Below are 22,807 nucleotides of genomic sequence, written 5' to 3' on the forward strand. Positions count from 1 at the left end.
CTGTATCGCAGTCCATCATAGTAGTACGCACCTTTTAAAAACCTACAAATCTCCGTAAACAGAAGTGAATTTCTCTTTTTTCTTTCTTAAAAAAGTAATCTAAATGTATTCTTCATATTCATATATTCCATGATGATAAAGCTACTTTATGAAAATAACAGTGTAGCATACATGATGGAACTATACTTATATGTCTGCATTGTGCTATGAGATTTTGGCTTCTAAATAGAAATGGTTTCTAGCTACCTATATCAATTATTTCAGTCAATTAACTCTTTTACTTTTAACTATGTACCCTATCTCCCTGGCAAAGTTGGGCAGCTCTGTTCTAGATTCGGCAGATGTTTAACAGAACAGCATTTATTCAATCACCTTAAATGACAGATCATGATACAGAAAAAAAACCGAGTAAACTGAATATGCTGATTTACTCCGGTTCTAAAAAAACACATTGTCGACGGAAGATGATGATCTCTCCGTTACATACAGTATGAGGACAAAGTGGCCTGAGATCGAACGAAAAACCTTCCGCTTCCTAGATGAATGCTGCTCTATCATACGTACAGCAAACAATAATTTAGTTTCAGATTAAGATGTTAAAATGGAATGGGGAGTGCAGAACTTCGAATTAGCATGGGCAATAAATACTTTTCATTAGTATATCTCGGGTCTATATATTTATACAAGGTGTCACAATATTTTGGGAACATATTCCTCACAACAAAATAAGAAGATAGGGCCTAGTTTCAGAGTTATAGGGTACCGAAAACATGAAACAAATGAACTTTTAAAATTTCATAGCTCCACTACTATGGAGCTATCGTAGTCGGGTCAAGACATTACTGAGGAACTAGTATGTGAATTATCCAAATATCCATCCCACACCAACTTTTTGGCAGGCAGGTGGAGTCATCAAGTATTCCCAAACAGCCTCTGTAAAATTATTTGTACAAGTACCGGAGGTTCTGAAAGATGAATATTTGGATAGTTCACATACCAGTTCCTATGTAATGTTTTGACCTGACCACGATCGGTCCTATAGCAGAGGAACTATGGAGTTTTTTTTTTTTCTCACGTTTCGGCATTCTATAACTACGAAACTAGGTACTTCCAACCACGGATCCATATTAACTTTTTTTTTTCTTATTTTCATGTGAGGAATACTGTGACAAATTTTCGTAACACCCTGTATATGTATTTTAATGCTACAACAGTTAAATGTAAAAGTTGCATGTTGAAGCTGCAATTAATTATACGTGTATTAATAACTGAAAACTCCTATTACAACTTTAATATGCCACACGAACCTTCCATCGGTACCAGGAGCGTCATTTCAGATTTTGCTTGGGGGGGGGAGACCCCTTTATATAAGTAAAATTTCGCTCTTTTTACTGATTTACTACTATTCTATTGATAAAATCTATATAAATCTCAAACTCAGGAGGGGCAATTGCCCCTCCCTGCCCCCCTAAATGACGCCCCTGATCGGTACAGTTGCATTAATTTGAACTATTGTCTTATTTAAAAATAAATAATCACAGACCATGTGTTAAATCGAAGTTATTAATCCATACTAGGCGTAACAAAAACGCATAAACGAATTTTAAAAACAGTGATAATCATGAAAATATAAAACACTATTATTGAGCAAAAATTTATTGCCAACACAGTTCATTATTTAGAACAAGAGTGTGTAGCACAAAGACCTTGTTTGTGCCCAAATCCGTCCAATTCAACTAATTAAAACCTCTCTCTCCAAGCGAATACATACACATTTGACAACTGTCTGGCGTCAATATCAACCATCCAATAAACATGTTTTCGAAACGGATGACTTAAAAAAAAAAAAAAGACCTTGTTACACAAGTTTATCAGCATTTCAGTGTTCTCCACGCTGGCAATTTTTATTTATTTCTTTGCATCATTATCCCCACTTACATAACAGTAAATAACAGATCTCACTCAACAATAGTTGATAATTAACGCTGTCTTTCATTTAGAAAATGACAACACTATCTCTTTTAAAAAGAAATTTAAAGCAAATAACTACACAATAACTTACATTTTGACGTGGAATTAGAGAGGGAAAAAAAGTATCTTAATTGAACAAATAATTCGGAGAAGTAAAGAAAACATTTAGCTAATGACTCGACTGCGATAAATAAAAAGATAATAAAATAAAAAAAAAAAGTTACTAATATTCTTGGGGTTTATATAATGATGTATGATATTTCTCTTGAGTTATTAGCTGGAGATTATACATTGGTAGAAAGGCTTTTATCAATAAATCAACTCAATACAGCCTCCTCCTTCGCGAAATTAAAAAGATCGTTTATAGACAGGCCATATAAACATACAACTAAACAAACACATTGCAAAGAAAATAAGAAAGCTAAAGAAATGAAAGTGTGTTCTTAGCAAATCTACCAGGAGTCAATAAAAAGACTGCTGCTGGTTGTAACACCATACTCAGTCAATTTTATTCTTCCGCAATTTTGCAAAGCTTCCTTATGAGCTGTAAGGGAAAGCGTCCTGTACATACCACTTTGATCAATAATTGAACTGCTTACAATCAGAAGAGTGTTGAAAAAAACTTCTTAAAAACCTGTTTAACCCTTTGGGGCATACTGGTTTCACCTATTGGCACCAAATTACTGCTTCTGGCACAACAGTTTCTGGATTTGAGGAATGAAATCAACGCTTAGTTATACATAGTGATGCATCCTACCGTTACGGTCACAATTCAATTCCCAAAATCATTATTTACTACTTTCTAAACCAGAATTTGTTATTCGCAAATTCAAGCAGGTCTACAACTGCTTCAACCAACTAAAATTTGCTAACTTGTCGATTTAACTAACTCTCCACGTCTGCGTTCCATCGTAAATCAATCAAAGCCTATGTATTCTATACTATTAAATCGAACAACAAAGTAAAACCTTCAACAAATTGGCGCTAGGCTCTCGCAAAATTCTGGCTACAAAATTTATCATTTTCCCCAAAAATTTAGAAAGAGGAATGTAAATGGAAAATAAACATGACGTTAATAATCCATTGTTGTAAATTGCAAAATCTCTGATTCGTGATCTTTCTCTGCTTTTGCAATTTGTGATCTTTCTATGTACACATCCTTCTCTTCCTTTCACACATACATACACACTCACTCACATATCGAACATCATGCTCGATCGCGTACTTCATCAAAAGACCCCTACAGGGGTGATACGAGCGTGTTTTTCCATTAGTGTCAGGACATGACACATGACAGTTGAACAAACAGCAGGAACTTTTCCAAGTCTATTTTTTTCTTTTTCTTTTCTCTCTTTTTTTTATCTAAAGTAACCGAGCAAACGACACGGATTTGTGAGTAACGTCTTTTCAGGAATTTCCAATTATACAAGCTTCACATGTCCTCCAGAAACACACAGTAGCTTTTCTAATAAGCACGTTCTCTTGTCTTGTTCTTTTATCACGATAATTACAAGCAGTCTTTTTTTTTTCTTTTTTAAGTCGAAAGACGAAAGAAAGAGAGACACACGAAGCATCCCAAATAACTTTCTATACCACTAAGTTCACAGTTGCGTCACAAACACGACAAGCATAGCTTCTTAATGAAGGGGATCATTTCTTTTGCTATATAGCTATCTTAGTACTACTGCTACTTTACTACTCAAATGGGTAAACATTTTCATGAAGTCCCTTCGTTTTCACCTGTAATATTTGCTATAAAAAAACAAACACTTTCATTTATTATGTTCACGAGTAACTTACAGTCTTGACTTCGTAACTTAAAAGGCAAGATTCACAGCCAGAAAGAATATACGTTTCATAACATTTTTTTTAGAAGCACCTTTGCTAGCACCAAGGCTATGTGAGACGGAGCAAGTTGAACCACCAAACTCGGTATCACTCTTTAGTGTTGTCCACAAGACGAGAAATGCTTTCTCGTCTCGTCTCGTAAATTTAGTAAGTCGCGCCTCAATTCTCGGAATGCTCTTCCCGTCTCGAAAGTTATCCGGTATCATTTAGTAAATATATGTCCTGTCTTTTCCCTTGATTTCATCTAGAAGTTATCAGAAACCTTTCGTGTCACGAGAGGTCCACGAAGCGTGAGATATAACAACATTCAAACCATACTGATTATTGGAGTTAATTGTGTAGTGACTTGTGTATCTTTAAACATTGATAAATACTATTCATTATGTTTGCACAGTCACTTAATACTTATATATACTATAAATTATGTAACACTAAAACAGTATCTGAAGAGTTGTTACCTGAGACTACAATAATTTCTCATCTCGTTGGTAACATTACTTCTCACATGAAAAAAAAAATGCACGTCGGCTACCCAGAGTATCTATTTTTCCCCTTAATCCCAGTTTGCCATATAGATAAATTAACTTTATGTACACTGAGAGCGTTCACCTCCGGTGCTTGGAGTTCCTGGTTCGATCCCAGCTCGCGTCGTGTGGACTTTGTGGTGGACAAACAACGTGCTCGTGGGTTTTCTCGGGGTTCTCCCGTTTCCTCCCACTTTCTTCATTCCACCATTTTCATCCATTTCTCACCATCGCCGTCTCCTTTAGCCTAACCGGCATAACCGTGGGACGTAAATCTCAAAGATTTTTTTTTTTTTTTACAAAATGCACTTTTTAAGATAAAAATCTTGAAAGAATAATATTTTCTTCCCATATAATTTCAGCTCACAAACAAGGAATCAATGAGGCACGGAAAAAGTTTAAATTTAATCTTTAAGGACACAGAGCAGGAAATATGAAAATGGTTCATAATCCATTGATTGACTGAGTCGATTTGGGTCGTCTATTTTCAGCACCGATGATGGTAAACTGCTGGACACACACCTTTAAAGTGATATCCGAACTGCTACTCAGCTCGAAGCAAATGCTCTCACGGTTGATTGAACCCAAGACCACGCCCATTAGCCACGAATGGACAAAATAGATTTCTGGTGGAAGGCAATTTTTTTTCCTTATTTTATTTCATGAATCAGGCACCAAGTTACTCGCGAACAAAAAGTTTGTTTAACTAAAACAATGAATATTTTTTGTAACAAATGAGGCATTTGTTTTATATATATTATTACACTGGAAAATAATAATAATAAATATAACTTACTTGGATTGCGGATGTCCTAACCATAATTTTGAAGCACGAGTTATTTCGCTTATTACTCTTTTTATTTTATTTTTAAATCTAGTGTATAAACAATGTAACATACATATAAAACATTTACCATACATGACATGGCGATAAATAATATACGGTTTGTGTACTGTACAGATATAGCAGCCAGATTTATTAGCCCGCTTCGTATTGGTGACATAGAATAACAAATAGTGTCAATATATATGTATAATAAACTTGACACATAATTCTACGCTAGTGCTGTCCCTATTTCCACGTGGAGGTAGTTAGACTTGGCTCCTGGTTACGACAAAGTCAGTAGGGTATGACGAAACCTCACTTCAGAAATAATAATAATAAAAAAAATCCACTAAGGAAAGGGCTGTAAACTTCTTTATACGGCAATTTCCTCTTGTCATTTAGATAGACATGCAACAAAAGAATAGCAAAAGAGACGAACAGCGAAATAAATGAAGTTTTTATGTTGCTGTTATATGATTTCCATGTTCCTGGAAATAAGGGTCAATGCATTGTATAGTGGAATATATATATATCTGCCTTTCTTTTATTTTTTCTAATAAAATGAAAATTTAATACTAGATTCTTTATATATAGATTACACATGGTTTTCATCATTTAGGTATTTTTTTACGATAGCACTTCCGGCAAGTTATATAGGATATAAAACGCTTGGCTTCACTGGTTCTTTGGTATGAAATAGGAACGTGCATGCGATAAGGCACTTTGGTATACGATATCGGTGGTACGGAATACAAATTAAACGTATTACATATGAAAATCAACTCAAAAGCACGTACAATCAACAACAATTCCTAAGTTGCTAATTAGTATACAAAATTCGTTCCGACAAGTTTCACTTCATTCTTAAAAGGTTTAGAAATCCAAGCTTACAAATGTATGTAAGTGAAAAAAATGTTACTCTTTTGGAGAGAGAGAAAACCAATTTTCCATAATACTGTATATACTTTTCCAAAAATTTATTTTAACGAACAACATGCGGTTTCAGGATTTTTCGTTGTAGCTATGATGGAATGAGTCACAATTCTCTCTTCTCACTAAATTGAGGATCTGTTCTTTTCTTGTGTACATTTTCGTGTGTCAAAACATTGTACTGAAAGATAACTATAAGGTCTATCGGAATATATTTATACGTATTTCTGAGCTTCACCGACATCTACGGCGTTAAGCCTGTCACATATGAGGGATATCGTTCCTCAGCGAACGCATAATCCAAGGAGGGAGGGAAGGGAGAAAGGATGGGGGATTGCAGGGAGCGGTCTTAGACGTGTATGTAAAGTACCATCCCGGCATTTGCCTGACATGAATGAGGAAAACCCAGGAAAAGTGTCTCTCAGGATGATTGACTTAAAGAAGAAAAGCTGTTATGCCATTTCGACCGAGTGTCCCCTTTGGAAATCAAATCCGGGACCGCTCGCATCAAAGACGGAAACGTTAGCGACCACGCTACTCGTGGCAAATTTATCGGAATAGATAAACGAGTGAGAATTATAGAAATGAAAACCTACAGTTTTTCCTATGAGGAATCATCAAAATTAAATCGAGCGATCCGGTAAAATTTGTCGTGTAGAATATGGGAGATATGACTGAATGCAGTGTTACGTATACTTATTCTTTTGTTTAGTCTGTGTTCAGAACAACCACATTGTTTTTCAGTATAAGAAGGTGAGCAAACATTTATGTACTTGAAACAGTCAAGACATGGGCCTGATTAGGAAACGCCACAGCGGGAACTAAACACGTTAATATTCGAGATAGAGTATGAATACTGTTAATTCACTCTAAAACACTGCACTAATGTTTCAGAGCTGGTATTTCAGCTGCTTCTGGGTCATTGGGTCTGAGAAATGATTCCAAGATTCAGACGACCTGGACAAAGTCATGACCCATGGTATATCTACGTGACAGAACAAACACGCTTTCTTTGTGCGTGGTTCCAACTTCCATTCACAACATGGATGCCTTCCCCGAATACAATCCCGAAGTGATACGAATCCCGCTCTAAATAGTAATTCCTGTCTCATCGAGCACCGGTACTGAAAAGGGACACTATTCCAATCAAGGAATGAACGAGTTCCTTTGTGGCAATCCTACAGCATGAGAAACTTGGGTTTGATTCTCGGTGGGAGCTCTCATGTGGTTCGGATCTCACGTTAAGCTGCAAGCCCATGTCTCATATAACCTATCTGTTGAAAGGGACTTTAAACTCCCAAGCCAACCAACCAATGAATTCCCTGTATCATGACAAATACCTCAAGTGGCATATGTGCCAGTTATTATCACTAAGTACCCGTACATTAAGTAAAGACCCAGCCAAACGGAAATCATGATCTCACAGTTATTATTTATTGCTATATCTGATGAAAATGCTTTATGTAACAGTACAAGATGTAATTACGAAGTTTCCCTTAAATAGCATACAGGATGCTATAAACTTTTAGAACAGTACATAAATATATACAATACAACCAATTCAAAAAAATGAAAATTCCTTTAGGAAACGAATGGAATCAAGGTAAAATCCTTGTAAAGATGACATAAGAGAGGTTTATATGTAAGGACAAGAAAAAGCAATTAAAAACAAGTTAACATACACGGAACGGAAAAGCCTAATGAGCCATTAATGTGTAAATGTCAATACTAAAAGCAGACTTCAAATCAACTGATATGTTGCTTTAAAAAATCTTCCTGCATCCTTCCTGCGTTGCATCAGGATCATAAATTCCCTATTCATCAGATGATGTTATACGCGTAAAATTACGTACAAGGCCAAATTGCAACATATTAACTATTTATTCCAACATCAGCAAAAAATACCAGTCTCTCATCAAGTAGTATGAAACGCAATAGCAATTTCTATAATTGATTTCCACGTCAAGACAATTAGCTACACCAGTCGAGGGAGAACTTATGGGAAATCCACTCGCAATTTAAACACAACGCATATGTATAAAAATACCTTTGGATTTTCCCCTCTCACGTGTATGTTGAATACGTTACATGATATCAGAAAGTACTTTCCCTTGTAACAAACCAATCACACGCCATTCGAATTCCGAATGGGATTTGTCGCTGGATTACTTACCAATGTTGCATCCTCCCTATACAATGATGGAAAATAAACTGCAACGAGAGATAGACACCGCCATTGGATAAAAACACAACAAAATTAACTAGTACCAAAAGTATTTTAGTAATAGTGACAGAAAATTATCAATTACCATCCCTTACTGTATTCAAGCTGTAATCTATCAGTTTACGTGTGTGATGTGCTTTGCATACTTGGTATATTTCAGATCATACCTCGTACAAAAATAGGCCTATATCTAAGTGCTGAATACAAAACCATATCATTTTATGATTGTTTAGCATGTTTATTCATTCAATAGTATCATTCTATAACCCACAATAAAAAGAAAAATGTCTTCGGTTCAGTGAAATCGCAAATTCGCATCACGATTATATGCAAAAGCCTTTTTAAGTACCTTCTTTTTTTTTTTTTAAGTGTAATTTAGTTCCCATTGCGTATACCACTGCCATGGATGTTCGCTAGTATGAAGCAATTAGTGCAAGTCTATTCGGTCTATGTGATCCTGGGTTCGATTCCTGGAGTAGGTACACAATTTCCGGTTAGATCTAGTCTTAAAGAAACTGAGAAACTACTTGAATCACAAGGTACAAAGTTCGGTCTAGAAAGATGGCATTTGTAGTTGATATGTTGACCAAAATATTGATCATGGGCTATAGCGTTCATTACAAAACCCATTCAATATTACTAACCATACTACCTATTACTAACCATCTGCGTTGTCGCCTTGCTGAAACTGATACCATAGATCAAGGAATTATTACAAGAACTGATTTATCTAAAACTCCATAAAGTTATAATTGAGGAAAAACCGTGAGCTGTTAAGCCTAGCCGACAAAAAGAATATCGAGAACCTTCCCAAGGTTTCCAACATTTATAAGTACGTCCGTATAAAATTTACTGTGGGCCTTTTGTGAATAGAAATATGGCATAGCATCTTGATTTCCACGAAATACAAAGAGGCCAGAAGAGATTGTCCAACATCACGAAGATACTTAGAAGTGCGGCTGAACGGTTGCTTAAAAAGTTGCATTGAAACTGAATGTTACGTATGCATAGCAACAATTTCTAGGAAACTAATTGTAAAAGAAAAGAAACAAATAAATTAGACGACAAGAAAAAGAGAAAAAGCAATAAGCATCCATAGCACATTACATCATTTATCATATTAAACGACCGCATCATCCTGTATTTTTGTATTTCATGCAGGCTCAAACAGTACTGGTTTCACTCTGCTTCCGAGAATCCTTGTATCTCCGCGTTGTGAGTTTGACAGGAAAAATCCCGTTACAACATGGTATAACTAACTATAGAGCATTAATACGGCTTAAACCATCATTGCATACAGATAGCGTAATATGCCTATCAATATATTATATTCCCACATGTCAATGACGTCAACATAATCAGAGCAAAAACACATGACGGGGCGAACAGAGAGATGAGTGAAATGGAAAAGAAGAGAGAAATAATGGAAAAGAAAAAGAGAGAAAGACAGGAGGAAGAAGGCGGACAGTTTTGTACTCAGCTGAAAGTGAAAAAGAAAGATGAGAGAAAGTAACCTTGCCAACTGCCTCCCGCACCCTGTACTCTCCGCTCAACCATACATTAGGCAGACAGCTGAGCTTGGTGGAATGAATGAGATTGCAGGAGCGAGGAATTTTCTTTCTCCCTCTGTGTTCGAACAGGAGAGAGAAGAGGGGAAGATTGAAAAGAAAAAGGGGAAGGGATATATACGTAAGGTCATGGTGATTCATACTTCTCTTTATAATGACCTTGAAACTACTGCATATATATATATATATATATATATATATATATATATATATATATATATATATATATATATATATATATATATATATATATATATATATATATATATATCCTGTATGTCTTAACGATGTCGAATACCTGCGCCATCTTTGTTTTTTAGCCCATTGATTTATACTGAGAATTGTTTTCGCTGAAATGAACTAGTATTTTAATGGTCTGATTTTACTGCTGATGTCTCCTTCAAATTTATGTGTCCTTACTTTATGCAAATTAAATTCTACTGTAATATATTTTCAATATTTAATACAGTAGTAAAATTTAGTGTATTTAATATTAAATACATATACAATGTAAACTTATTTTGCAAAAGCGTGAAACATTTAACCAGGCTTGAAGAAGAAAGCAATAAAAACCACTTCACTAAAACTCCAGCTCACTTCAAAGAAAACGAAAAAATAATAATTCCCCACATGTAGTCATGGGTTAAAAACAAATACTGCGTAGGTGAATACTCAATTCCATTAAAGTGAGTAACTCTGAGTGAAGTTAGCATTTGCTCCCACTGTGCCTCTCCGCAATACACTTTCCTGTACTATGCACTAACGGCAAATCATAGTCACTGATTAAACCTAGTAAAACCCAGGAAACCACAACGGTTATCTTTCAAGATGAAACTAAGTAATGAGCTCCAGTATTTTCTGCCTATTAGTGTTATCCTTCTTAGTATTATCCACTTAATTCATCCTTCCTCGAATATTCCTTTCTAGTAACATACAGGAAGCGATACCCTTCACCGAGCTCCTAATATACATTTATATATTTGACTAAGACTGTCATTCGACGTTACTAGATTTTCAATGTATACACGATAGCCTATATCCATTGAAAGCAAAGAGTTTTTGCATCGAAGATACAGCATACAAACACATTTAAAATATGCAACTCCAAACTGGTTTATAACGTAGGAAGGGCAATAACGCTATACCATTCATATTTCAATCTTCTAGGTTGGATGCATTAAAATAAATGGAAGAGGGGTATAAAACAAGATGAAACTAATGGAGAATTTTCCCCGTTAAATCATAGTTACGAATCCAATTACGAAAAAAAAAAAAAAAAAGGAACCTTGAAATGGAATTATGATTTAAAAGACAGAGGTAGAATTATCTGTTGCGAAGTTTCACCAGAAAATACACTCGCTTAACCGAATCTCATATTATAAAGAACATTAATCAAAATTTAAGTTCTCCATTTTTAAATATGTAATAACAAGTCTGAAACGATATAAACCTAAAATGCAGCACAATCGAGAATCACGTTAACAGAAGTTATCATAGCGCAAAGGAGTTTTCTTCGACCAAACATGAGTGAAACAAAGGCAAATAATGAACAATATTAGTTAGTGAATATAGCATATAAAAATAATATGACGGAGATACAATAACAGTAATATTAAGAAAAAATGAAACGTGATTGTTTTATTTTTATTACACTTGAATATAACGGTTAAAAACTCAAGTTTTCATTATTATAGTAAACAGAATTGTTGATAACTATTTTAGCACAAAAAGCAACAAGAATAATAATATATATTGACGTGAGCATTTTCTTGTCAACACATTTATTTAAAAGCTCTCATTTCATGTTACTTTTATTATCGCATAATACTTATAAAAATATTTTCTTAAGTAGTTAAACAATGCCCTACCGTCATAATAATATAGAGCACATATACTCTATAAATATTTTAGATATTTGTTTGGTAAGATTGGACACAATTATTATTATTATTATTATTATTAATCTAGAAACCAAAGATCATGCCACCATAAGTCTACGATTATAATATAAATATTATCAACTCCACTAAATGTCACAGATATTTGACATTTTGTCATGGGCCGTTTAAAATAATTTTAATATATATTTATAATACATAAAACGTTTGAAAAAAAGAGGAAAAAAACTAAAATGGAATCAAAGTCGCTTTGGCACAAAAACTCGAATTCATGTAATAAATACATGATTTACTGCACACAAATCTTTTAAAATTATAAAATATACTGTTCAAAAAGTCACGTTTGACAGATGTAGGCCATGTCTTCAGCCTGGTGGCGCCTCAGAAATATTAATTTAAAAAACGTTTCTTAAATAGATAAATAGCCATGTCAGATGACAGATAAATTGATCACTCAAGTTGCAAAAGCAATTATCTTCTTAATTACTGATAGAAATTTATATACCACATCAGCACGTGTGTGACATTTTTTATTAATTTTTTTCTAGAGCTATTTGGAAGTAAATTTTATGTAACAACCTCTTACTAAATAAAATTCCTACATTCTTCCCGCTAACATAGATTTTTTATAAACACACACACACACACACACTATATATATATATATATATATATATATATATATATATATATATATATATATATATATATATATATATATATATATATATAATGTGTGTGTGTGTGTGTTTATAAAAAATCTACAGCTTTGGAACAAGAATTCCAAAGTAAATAATAATAAATATCAAATTCCTCTTCCGTTACTTTCCACAGAAGGAAAATTAAATCTGTCAGTTTTATGTCCTACGATTATGCCGTGTAGCCTAAAGGAGACGATGATAATGAAAAATGAACGAAATGGTGGAATGAAGAAAGTGGAAGGAAAAAGGAAAACCCCGAGGAAATCGATGCACACGGTGTTTATCCACCACAAAGTCCACTTGGCATGAGCTGGGATTGAACTAGGGACCCCACGCACCAGAGGTGAACGCTCCACCACTGAGCCACCGCGACCCTTTCCCGCAGATGGGTCACACCGTCCCTTGATAGCACAAATTAATTTGAAGTTCAGCGTTTCGTCCAGTTCCGAGGCGATGTAAGACGTGGACCTACAACTTAACGTAGGATCCGGACATGGGCTCCCACCAGGAGTTGAAACCCAGGTCTCCTGCGCCAAAGGCACGTACACTAACCATTAACCACTTGGGAGTCCTAACTTGATTGGTTTTCGGTTAGTAACAAAATTATATCCTCTCCCCACCACCACCATCCTTGTCTTGAAGATTAACACAATCCAAAATAAAGTTCAATCATTAAAAACAAATTCCTTCTGCAACTCCATTTACAAAAACCCGCACCCCCATTTCTTCATCCCGGATATCTCTTATGGTACATCCCAGAAAGCAAGTTTTGAAACTTTGCGTTTAAGCGAAACCTCATCCCATTTATCTCCACAGTTGGACTTTCAACATTGATAAACAAGATCCTTCTCCAGCGCGCTGGCGCCACTTCTCTTAACGAAAACTGCACAAGGAACTGAATTCAATAAACATTAAAGAAGGCAGCTTACGTAACAAGACAAATGTGCCTTTAAAAAGGTTTCAACCAATGTCGAAATGGGGAAAGGAAATATGCTGTTGTTTGTCGCTCGAAAAATACATGAAATTGTATGCCCTATTTATTGTAATTCATTACTCAGTAGTATGTGCACAAGCCATTAAGTAATATCTGTTCATTACTTGTGTCATCAAAACGAGTTACCTCCCCATTACCTACATTTCAAACACAAAGTTAGATATTATAGCAGTAATATAAACCAGTCCTACTCACACAAGTACAAACCCGTGGTAGAAGCATAGGTAAGTAGTTATACTAGCAATTATGTTTTGCAAAGTAGTCTAAAAGGCAAAATGGAGTGACGAATTGATTAACAACAAATAAATAATAATTATGTATTTTTTTTAAAAAATGTATCCTAACCATCACGTACTCTTAAAAATAAATTAATAGTTTTACATTTCACGCCTACGCACTGTAGGTCAAAGCAGACGAATGATTATGAAAAGAACTGGTGGAATGATAATCTAGGAGGGGATCGAACCAGTGATCCCTCATGCCAGGAGTGAGAACTCTACCATTGAGCCACCGTGCATTCATTAATCACACTAAAAAGGCAAATTACTACCACACTTTCTTCTCTCTCACGTTAAATTAACGAACATGAAATTTCAGTATCAAGCTGCAATAACCCGAACACAGGTAGTAAGAAGCTGCAATAGCTCGAACACAGAATGACCATGATAAAATGACGTCGACCACTTTCCTCGAACAATCCCATGATTAATCCAGTCTTAATGTAGAATTCGTCGTAAAGCTTTTATAGTATATCAAATTTGAAATAGATTTACTTAATAAGGAAACACAAGCTAAGAAATACATTATATTCAGTTATAATAATAAACTTAACATCATCAACAACATAACTCTGCGATTCCAACGACTCTTCATTTCACCGTTTTCTATAGATCTTTTCCCACATCTCCCTTCACTTTATTCTACCATGTTCCTTGATCATCTTCGTGGCTGTTCTTCTGGCATTCTGATGTTTAGAAATTGTTAGCGCCATTCTTACATATACGTCCACTTTTACAGTATAACATAGAATATTTCACTTTCTAACAGCCGCGTCCTTGGTTCAGCGTCATAATCTTAAGTTTACGTTCCGAAAATGACCGACCTTGAGAATCACGCTACTATTGTCCATGAAGAATTGGATTATTATCATTATTATTACAGTAATGCAATTGACAATTTCCAGTGTCAAGAGAACGCTACCGAAATGAAAGTCAACACAAGGAAGTGAGTTTTGAATGGATCGTAAGCGGAAAAATGCTTAGGTTGGAAGAAGCATTCGAAGTCGTATTGATTCAGAAGTTGAGGTCTCACCGAAAATCGAACTAGGGGACCGCCTGCACCAAAGGCGTTGAAACTTTAGTGTGCCAAAACAACAAGAACACTCTTATTTCCTTACTTACCAGTATTAGAAATCAGACCATCAACAATGGTATTTCACACAATAATGTCTATAAATTCTACAGGGGGTAAATCAATACCAGGGTCATAGATCTCCTCTTTCCTTCCACTCCTTCATGCTACCATTTCGTTCATTATCATTATTACAGTTTCCCTTATTCTCGGGGCATATTCGTGGGGCGTTAAACAAACAAACAAACAAAAAACTTCTCCAATTCAGAGAGACGACATGAAATAAATCTATTTTTATTATGGTAAAAGACTATAAAAACTTTGTTTTATACGCAAACAAGCTAACTTTCACGCGTCACCCTCCTTCCACTACTTGGTGAATAACTACATAAATAATAATAATAATATATTTCTCAAACAGTAAGGCCACGTCACTCATTCTTTTATCTATCTTGCACATTATAACTTTCTGGATGTATCATTCCTCATGAATACAGGAAAAAAAAAGTCACTATTGTAATATCCTATTTATACTACCTGGAAGGTAATAAAATTTGCATGTACTCACGAAAGCATCACAATATATCTCAAAATTATAAAAAGAAAAAGATAATTTCTTCTACGCTATTCTGAATTCAGGCTCGCATCAATCACGCCTTTCGTTAAACCTGCCTTTGTTTTGTTTAAATAGTATGATTGGGTCTGCGTCTTTAATAGACCATTTCGTTTCTTTTCATGAACGATTAACGCTGGTATGTAAAAGTCAAACATTAACTTCTTGTCATTTCAAGAGATTTTGAGTTCATTCCCTGGAACGACTTAATATTTCTTAGAGAAGTGATTCCAATCAAATTCAATTGCAAATTGTGAAGGCAAAATGGCGTGGAAAATTCTAAATGTAAGATTACTTTTCAATAACGATCTATTATTCTTTCGTTTTCTATGCTCTTCTTCCAATACGTAAGTACGTCGCCAAGACAATTTTCTCTTCATTTTAACTTACCTGGTACATAAAAATCTTAAAATTTATGGTATATTTTATAACACACTTCACAGACTATGCACGACGCTGTAACAGTTCGTGTTTGTACGTAACAACCAGGTCATGAAAGACCAAACCTACCAAGCTATAATATAGGGTTCGAGTTACTACCAGGGTCTCATACTTCATATACTAACATCTTTTTATAAGTCTTCAGTGCTCTTCGTGTGCTTATGGTTGGATTCCCAGCATGCACTCCCACGAAAAACAAACCTGAATAGTGGTTCGGATTTCATTTTAAACAGTGGATCCCGTTTCATACAGCCCCGATGTTTAAAAAGACAAGAAAAAAACGACGTTAAACTCGAATCGGCCAACCCAGGGAGCGATTTCCGGTAAGGACATTCGGTCGAAAAACGTGTAAATACTTTTTTTTAGGCCAGCTATCCTGAGTGAAGTTATCTTGACTCATACCAGGCAAATGTCGGGATGGTATCAAACATAATGGGCCCACACCACTTTCTCTCCCATTCCTTTCTTCCTCTCTAGTGCCCTGGATAATGTGAACGCCAAGGAATGTCATCTCTCATACATGAGGGGCTAACATGGTCATACATGCTGAAAATCCAGAAATTAATCCCTAACCCTCAGCCAACGAAATAGTAATGCTGTATACCTGGAGAGTTGCGCGTGTTCGATAAGAAATTGCGATTTTCTGATCGTAACCCAGCGATTATTAGCTTTTTATTATTGTATAATCCTTAGTTCCGCCAGGTGAATGTTAGAATGGTCCATAAATATACGGACATGGCTCTGGGTTATATTTCCAGCTGGTCTTGCAATATCAGCAAATACACAACACGAGAACTTTCCAATTATAAGCCTTACAGTACTGAATCAATCTAATCAAATCAGACAGACGGATGACATTCATAAACCTCACCCCTCTATAGACAAACCTTCAATAGGAAATCACAATACATTGAATCACACACACACAATATTATATATATATATATATATATATATATATATATATATATATATATATATATATATGTGTGTGTGTGTGTGTGTGTGTGTGTGTATATAAAGGTCAGACAATAATAGGAACTCATTGTCAACGTTGCTTTATTTACGATCCCTATCTCCTAAACCTATATTATTAAAAACACTTTATAAAAATGTATCGTCACAACAACGACGATAACCTAAAGCCAAAGTTCCGTGACCGTTATCACGAATCTAGGTCGTCTAGCAAATGTCATGATGGGAGGAGGATGAAAAAAATAGCATTTGCCCGTCTAGAGAGATTCGTTTCACATTCCAGTCTACAAAATTAGATATACGGCGACGCTGACTCGAGGCACTAAACACATCAGCGTATAACTACATGTATCTTGATGAAATCTTAAAATGTCCTTATCTTCACGGAAGCAGACACAAATTCCACACGGTAATAAGCTCCTTGCGACAGCAATAGAAAATGTACCCTCTAGTGTTTTTAGAAATTACACATGTAGGCAGTTTGGTAGATAATTTGAAATAGAAATATAATCTAATATTAAATTGTAAATTGTACGACCCACAAGCTTACTGCAATAGAATCTGTAAATGTCGACTCGTATTTGAGAATTTTTATCCCGTGCCAATTGAGTTTGTGACAGTCTCACAAAATTAATTTCAAAATTTAAATAAATACGGTAAGTAAAATGGTTGCAAACTATTTTAGTCCCATGCTAAACACATCAGTATAATATTCAGCCTTATTTTATATCCCATTATACTTTTGATCTACCGAAAGAGGTCTCACGGTCTCGACTAAAAAACTTTAATAATCCGGCCGACGGGGACAAATAGCCTCGATTCCTACGTCCCCATTAAACCTCAATCAAATAATAATCCGGCTGTGCATGTTTGATGGCCATCTGATTCGTTCAAGTTTCCTCATCTAACACATTAATTGACAACAAAGCCATTACCGTATGTATAGCCTATTTTAAAAAACTGAATATTTGTATTCAATAAGAACCAACAAAGAAGCAATAAATATGAACATGGGTCTTAACGCTATTGAGATTTCACTAACAATCACTGACCAACCCCATCAAATAGTCTTCACTGTATCAAATATGGACGGAAATAACCAATGTCGTATTTAAATATCCATTTTAAACACCTAAAACCGTCGTTAATGCTACAATTCCGAACTAATGCATTCCGAACTAGGCGCTAATTATTCTACATACATATTATCTTTCCATACTCTGCCTTGGGCACCTGAGGAGTTCCCCGTGGCTAAGTGGTTCACGTGCGCGTCTCTGGAGTGGGAGACTCAGCTTCGACTCCCGGCGAGGCCTCATGTAATTCGAATCCCACGTCAAGCTGTAGGTTCACGTCTCATATAACCTCGGTGCTGAAAGAGATGCTAAACTCAAAATCAAACCAAATTGGGTACCTAAGGTTACCAAACTCAGGCTGTATAAGCTGCAATCATATACATGAAAGCTCGCCTTGAAATATAATCAAAGCTCCGCAATTATGCCCTACACAAAAAACGGAACGTTTTTTTTTTTTTTTTTTTTTAAGTATGGAATGACCATCAACAAGTAATGACAGTTCTAGAACGTGATTAATTACCATCTCAAACCGAATTTGTGGCAATGCTCTTCAGCAAGTACTGGTGTCTCAAGTTCGAAAGTAGGCTCAGGATCAAATAGCATTGAAATGTCAAGTGACATAAATTGGCCTAGTTTGGAACGGGACTGTGAAACACCATCTTCCACTCAGCTCCGTTCCTTGCTAAAATTCCCAACCCACAGATGATTAATGTATGACGCATGTTCGCTCTAGTTTAATCATTTCCATTAGCATCACTCCTGTATCTGACTATTCCTAACATCACCATATGACAATAACATTTTACATATCAACCAGACTTCTGCAGTTGATAGTTAACTAGTTAATAATAGAACTACCGAACATCAGAAGCAAACCAACATTATATTTGAAGACAGAAATAAAAAACAAGAAAAGTATTCTACATTAGAACAGCAGTTGTAACTAATATCTCGCAAAATCACCACCTTTCAGAGAAAAAAGGAAATAAATGCCGCATCCAACACAAGTATTATACATTTGATGTTAAACGTGCGCGCATGTCTCTGTGTGTGCTGTAGCAGAAAATTGCCTCGTTTTGTTCTTCATCACTGCCCCCACCTCCCCCGCACACACACACACAAAAGATCGAGAGCTGAGAAGGGTGGGGGGAACTATTTTTGAGCACCCCATCAGCATCAGATGTTTATAACAACCCATCGGATCGATGAAAGGGAATCTACTTTCTCAAAGCTTATGAAAGCAGAAGCTACGTCATCGCTCGTTCTGCGCAATTCCAAATCTTTACACTCTAGGGCCACGAGGAGAGCGGGGTTCCAGACCAAAAAGAAGAAAAAGAAAAAAAATACATACTGACGAGACAACACGTTTAAATAAACACAATCTTCCTATGGTTTATGCTATTTAAAAAGTGCGAGGCACGTACAACCTACCGTAAACAACTGTTGGGTAAAGACAGCATAATTTGCAAAATGACATTCTCTTTTTAAGGATACATCAAGAATTCACAATTATCATAGTCCATTTGGAAAGAAAAGAAGACAAACAACACGTATCGGTCATTTGATAACACACATCTGTGGCCTTACGAAGCACATTGTGAAACATAATGTCAGCTGTATAATAACATTTTTTTAAATAAACCATGAAAAAAAAAATGTTGACAAAGTGGCAGAACATGTTCCAGACAATTACTTATGTCTCAGCTTTATTACTACTCATATTTCTTTCATTCTTCTCTTTCTTTCTTATGTACGGATTCGATACATAATGTGCGCACCTGAAGTTTCATTATCGGCAAAGGGGACACACCCTGCCGTCGCAAAAATAATAAATAAATAAATAAAAAAAATCGTCCGAAGTGTGCACAAATCGCAATTAGCACTTTTCTCAAAATCTGTTCGCAATGAAACCACAAACTATGAACAATAAAGTAGATCGATCGGGAATACACGCAACAATCAAGTCTACATGGTGACAAGAAGGTTACCCATCTGCATCACAAATGCACCAAAAAAAAAAAAAAAAAAAGTCATTTACATCCTGTTAATTGCGACAGCAAACTCTACAATTTGCGAATGTATGGACTGTTAAAACAAAACTGATCTTTTGTGAATAACTCCCAAAATAACACACGGAGTCATATGCGCACCGCTCCCAGTAGCGCTTATCGCTCTTCGCCAAAGAAACCGAATATAATCGCAACTTTTCACAGGACCACAGATTGGCTGAGTCTCAATCACGAACTTGAACGGCAACTAGATTTTGTATGAGTCAATACCTATGTACAGTAAATGTTTTTACAATGTGAAACCTTACAGAAAATGAGTCCCAATACCATATCCCTCTCAAAACGAAACGGAAATTCAACTTTGACATAGCACATGTGTGGAATCGATTTTAATATTCATGTAGTTCATTTGATATTAGAATATAAATTACGCAAGTTGCGGTTTCACTTACATAGTCCTTCCCCTTCCTCAAATATTATATACGTGATGATAGGAGCCTCAATATGAAGCAAAGAAATCTTACTGGGCAGAATCCACATTCTATTAAAGAAAGTAACGTTAATCACTATGGTTATAGATAGCTTCTTCAAAAATTTCAATTATCGACCGTGCAACACGAGAAAGCTGAAGGAAGTCCACATAGTAACTTTCACTAACTTCTGCGAAAACAAACATAAAAAGCCAATATTAGAAAATCACGCTAAAATGGAGGCTATTTAGGAGTAAGCGAAATACACCAGCATTTCATATTGTACGCTGATTAACTTAAATTCATAATTACATTTTAAAAAGAAAGAACAAAGATACTGATAAACATGAAATTTTGTACTTACCTGCTAACAATGATTTGTCCTCCACGAATGACACAGGGGTAGCTACACCACTGTCGGGTCCTCCCTGATGGAAATCTCGTTGGAGGCGAATTTCGGGAACAAGAGGGCTCCTCTCGGAATCAGTCCAATGTCCACTTACACCACTATCAGATCCAGAACTAAAGTCACCACCACCACATATTAAAGAATCCTTTTGCACAGGAGCTTGTTGCTGTTGAACATCAGTCTTTTTGGAAATGGCTAGAGCAGGTGGTGCTACGGGGACTGAGGGAGGAATACCTTTAAACATACCCACATCCATGTTCCAACCACCCACATTTGCCGGCACAGACACCGCGGTTGACTGCTGTTGATGAACCATTTTGTTGACTTGTTGATGTTGGATTTGTTGTTGTTGCTGCTGCTGTTGTTGGTTTGGATGAATATGAGAATATTGGTTTGCTGTAGTATCGGGTCTGGCTTGAGTCGGGGGATCAACAAGGCGTAGCTGCTGTACCGAGGGATACTGCTGTACAACACCAGCCGCCGTCCTACTAGACCGCCGGGGTGTCTGTTGTGGAGGTGCCTGCGGTACCAACCCCGTTAGCAACCCCCGAGATGATGGAAGATTATTTATAAACCTACTCTGTCTTTGACTTTCAGCACGCCGGTAATAACAAGGATGTATCATTAATAAAGGTTCACTACGGCCAGGAGGCTGTGCTTGATTAGGCAACTCATATTCAACACTACAATCCACATGTAAAGGGCGACTATAGTCTTTTTGTTGCCGCTGTTCGGTAGGCGGTTGATTTACTGTGGCACACAATCGCTGTTGAGACAACGGGATTTCAAAATTCGAATAACACGCCATTGTCACCACTATTTACAACAATTACTTCAGGCACAAGGAACAACACAACTGGAACCAAATAAGGAATAGCCAAAAACACAGTCGAAATATATTTCTGAGAGAAGCAACTAAATTTTGCACCACTCACTTGGTAAACAAACTCAAAAAAATCACTTATTTTTATATGTAATTCTTTCAAAACCACATCACATACTCCACACAAAGTACCACCACACTCACTGTATCAAAATGGTGCACTATATGTCAATTTTGTTTTCCTTTGGAGGGGGAGGTTCCAATTATTGAGCAGCGTTTAGTATGTATGACTTCTTTAATTTTGAAAAAACACAAGCAGCGCTCTCAGCCGCTAGGCTGCGCGCTAGATCCTCATCGCTCGCCTTCAATTCTCGTACTGTGGCTCGGAACAACACCGTTCCCTCGCACGGCGCTCACATCACTTTCGCATATCCAATCACAAACGCCGAGACATCCGCGATGGCCAATAAGCTTGTGCAACGAATAAAATGACCTGTCCCCGCCCATAAGAACAGCTGCGACATGGACAAAATCTAGATGTAAACAAAAGTCAAGCACACAGAGGGAGTATGTGCTCTCGAGAGAGGAGGTAGTTGTGTTACGCTTAGCCACAGGAGGTCTAACGCGTGTGTGCGTGCGGGAACGTTTTGATAAACAATAGGAAACGTTTCGCCTCATTTTATATCGGGCTAAACCAATTTATATCGTAATCCTTAGGCAAGGGAAATGCATTCTGACATAATAACATCCAATTGGCTTGGATCAATACGAAAACTGTTTCGAAACGGCAAAAACAGATGGCATTCGTAGTTCAAATTGAACGTAAATATTCAAATTCCTGCCGAGTTTTTGAGTTTTTATTTATTTATGTATTTATTTGCATAAGCTAAATAAGTTCTATTTTTGTTGTGGAGATATATTAATGCACCGATTTATGTTGCTAAAATACGAATAGAAATTTAATTTACTATCTCTACTTTTTATTCCTTCGGGTAACTACCTCTTAGTTTCTCATGTCGTCCGGCTATATGCAGCGGCAAAAATTGTTAAAGGAGTGTGTGTTGAGAGAAGAGCGAGCGACTGAATCGAATAATAATGAATGAAATATGTTTTTAGCGTTGGAAGCGGGAAATCGGAGGCTGTCTCACGTCACCTTCAAT

The 22,807-nt window shown here is 36.1% G+C and overlaps 1 protein-coding gene across 1 annotated transcript in view; it reads right to left on the reverse strand.

Moving 5' to 3' along the window:
• The window catches only part of LOC145664355 (uncharacterized), a 177,089-nt gene extending 155,037 nt beyond the window's left edge, over window positions 1-22,052 (reverse strand). The window contains exon 1 of the mRNA XM_081730984.1: window positions 20,780-22,052. Coding sequence (XP_081587110.1) covers window positions 20,780-21,632 — 853 coding nt within the window. The 5' untranslated portion in view covers window positions 21,633-22,052. The remainder of the gene's footprint in view (window positions 1-20,779) is intronic.
• Window positions 22,053-22,807: the final 755 nt, after the last annotated feature.

Source organism: Thermobia domestica, chromosome 11 (genome assembly GCF_964235325.1).
Source record: "Thermobia domestica chromosome 11, izTheDome1.hap1.1, whole genome shotgun sequence".
Taxonomy (NCBI): Eukaryota; Metazoa; Arthropoda; class Insecta; order Zygentoma; family Lepismatidae; genus Thermobia; species Thermobia domestica.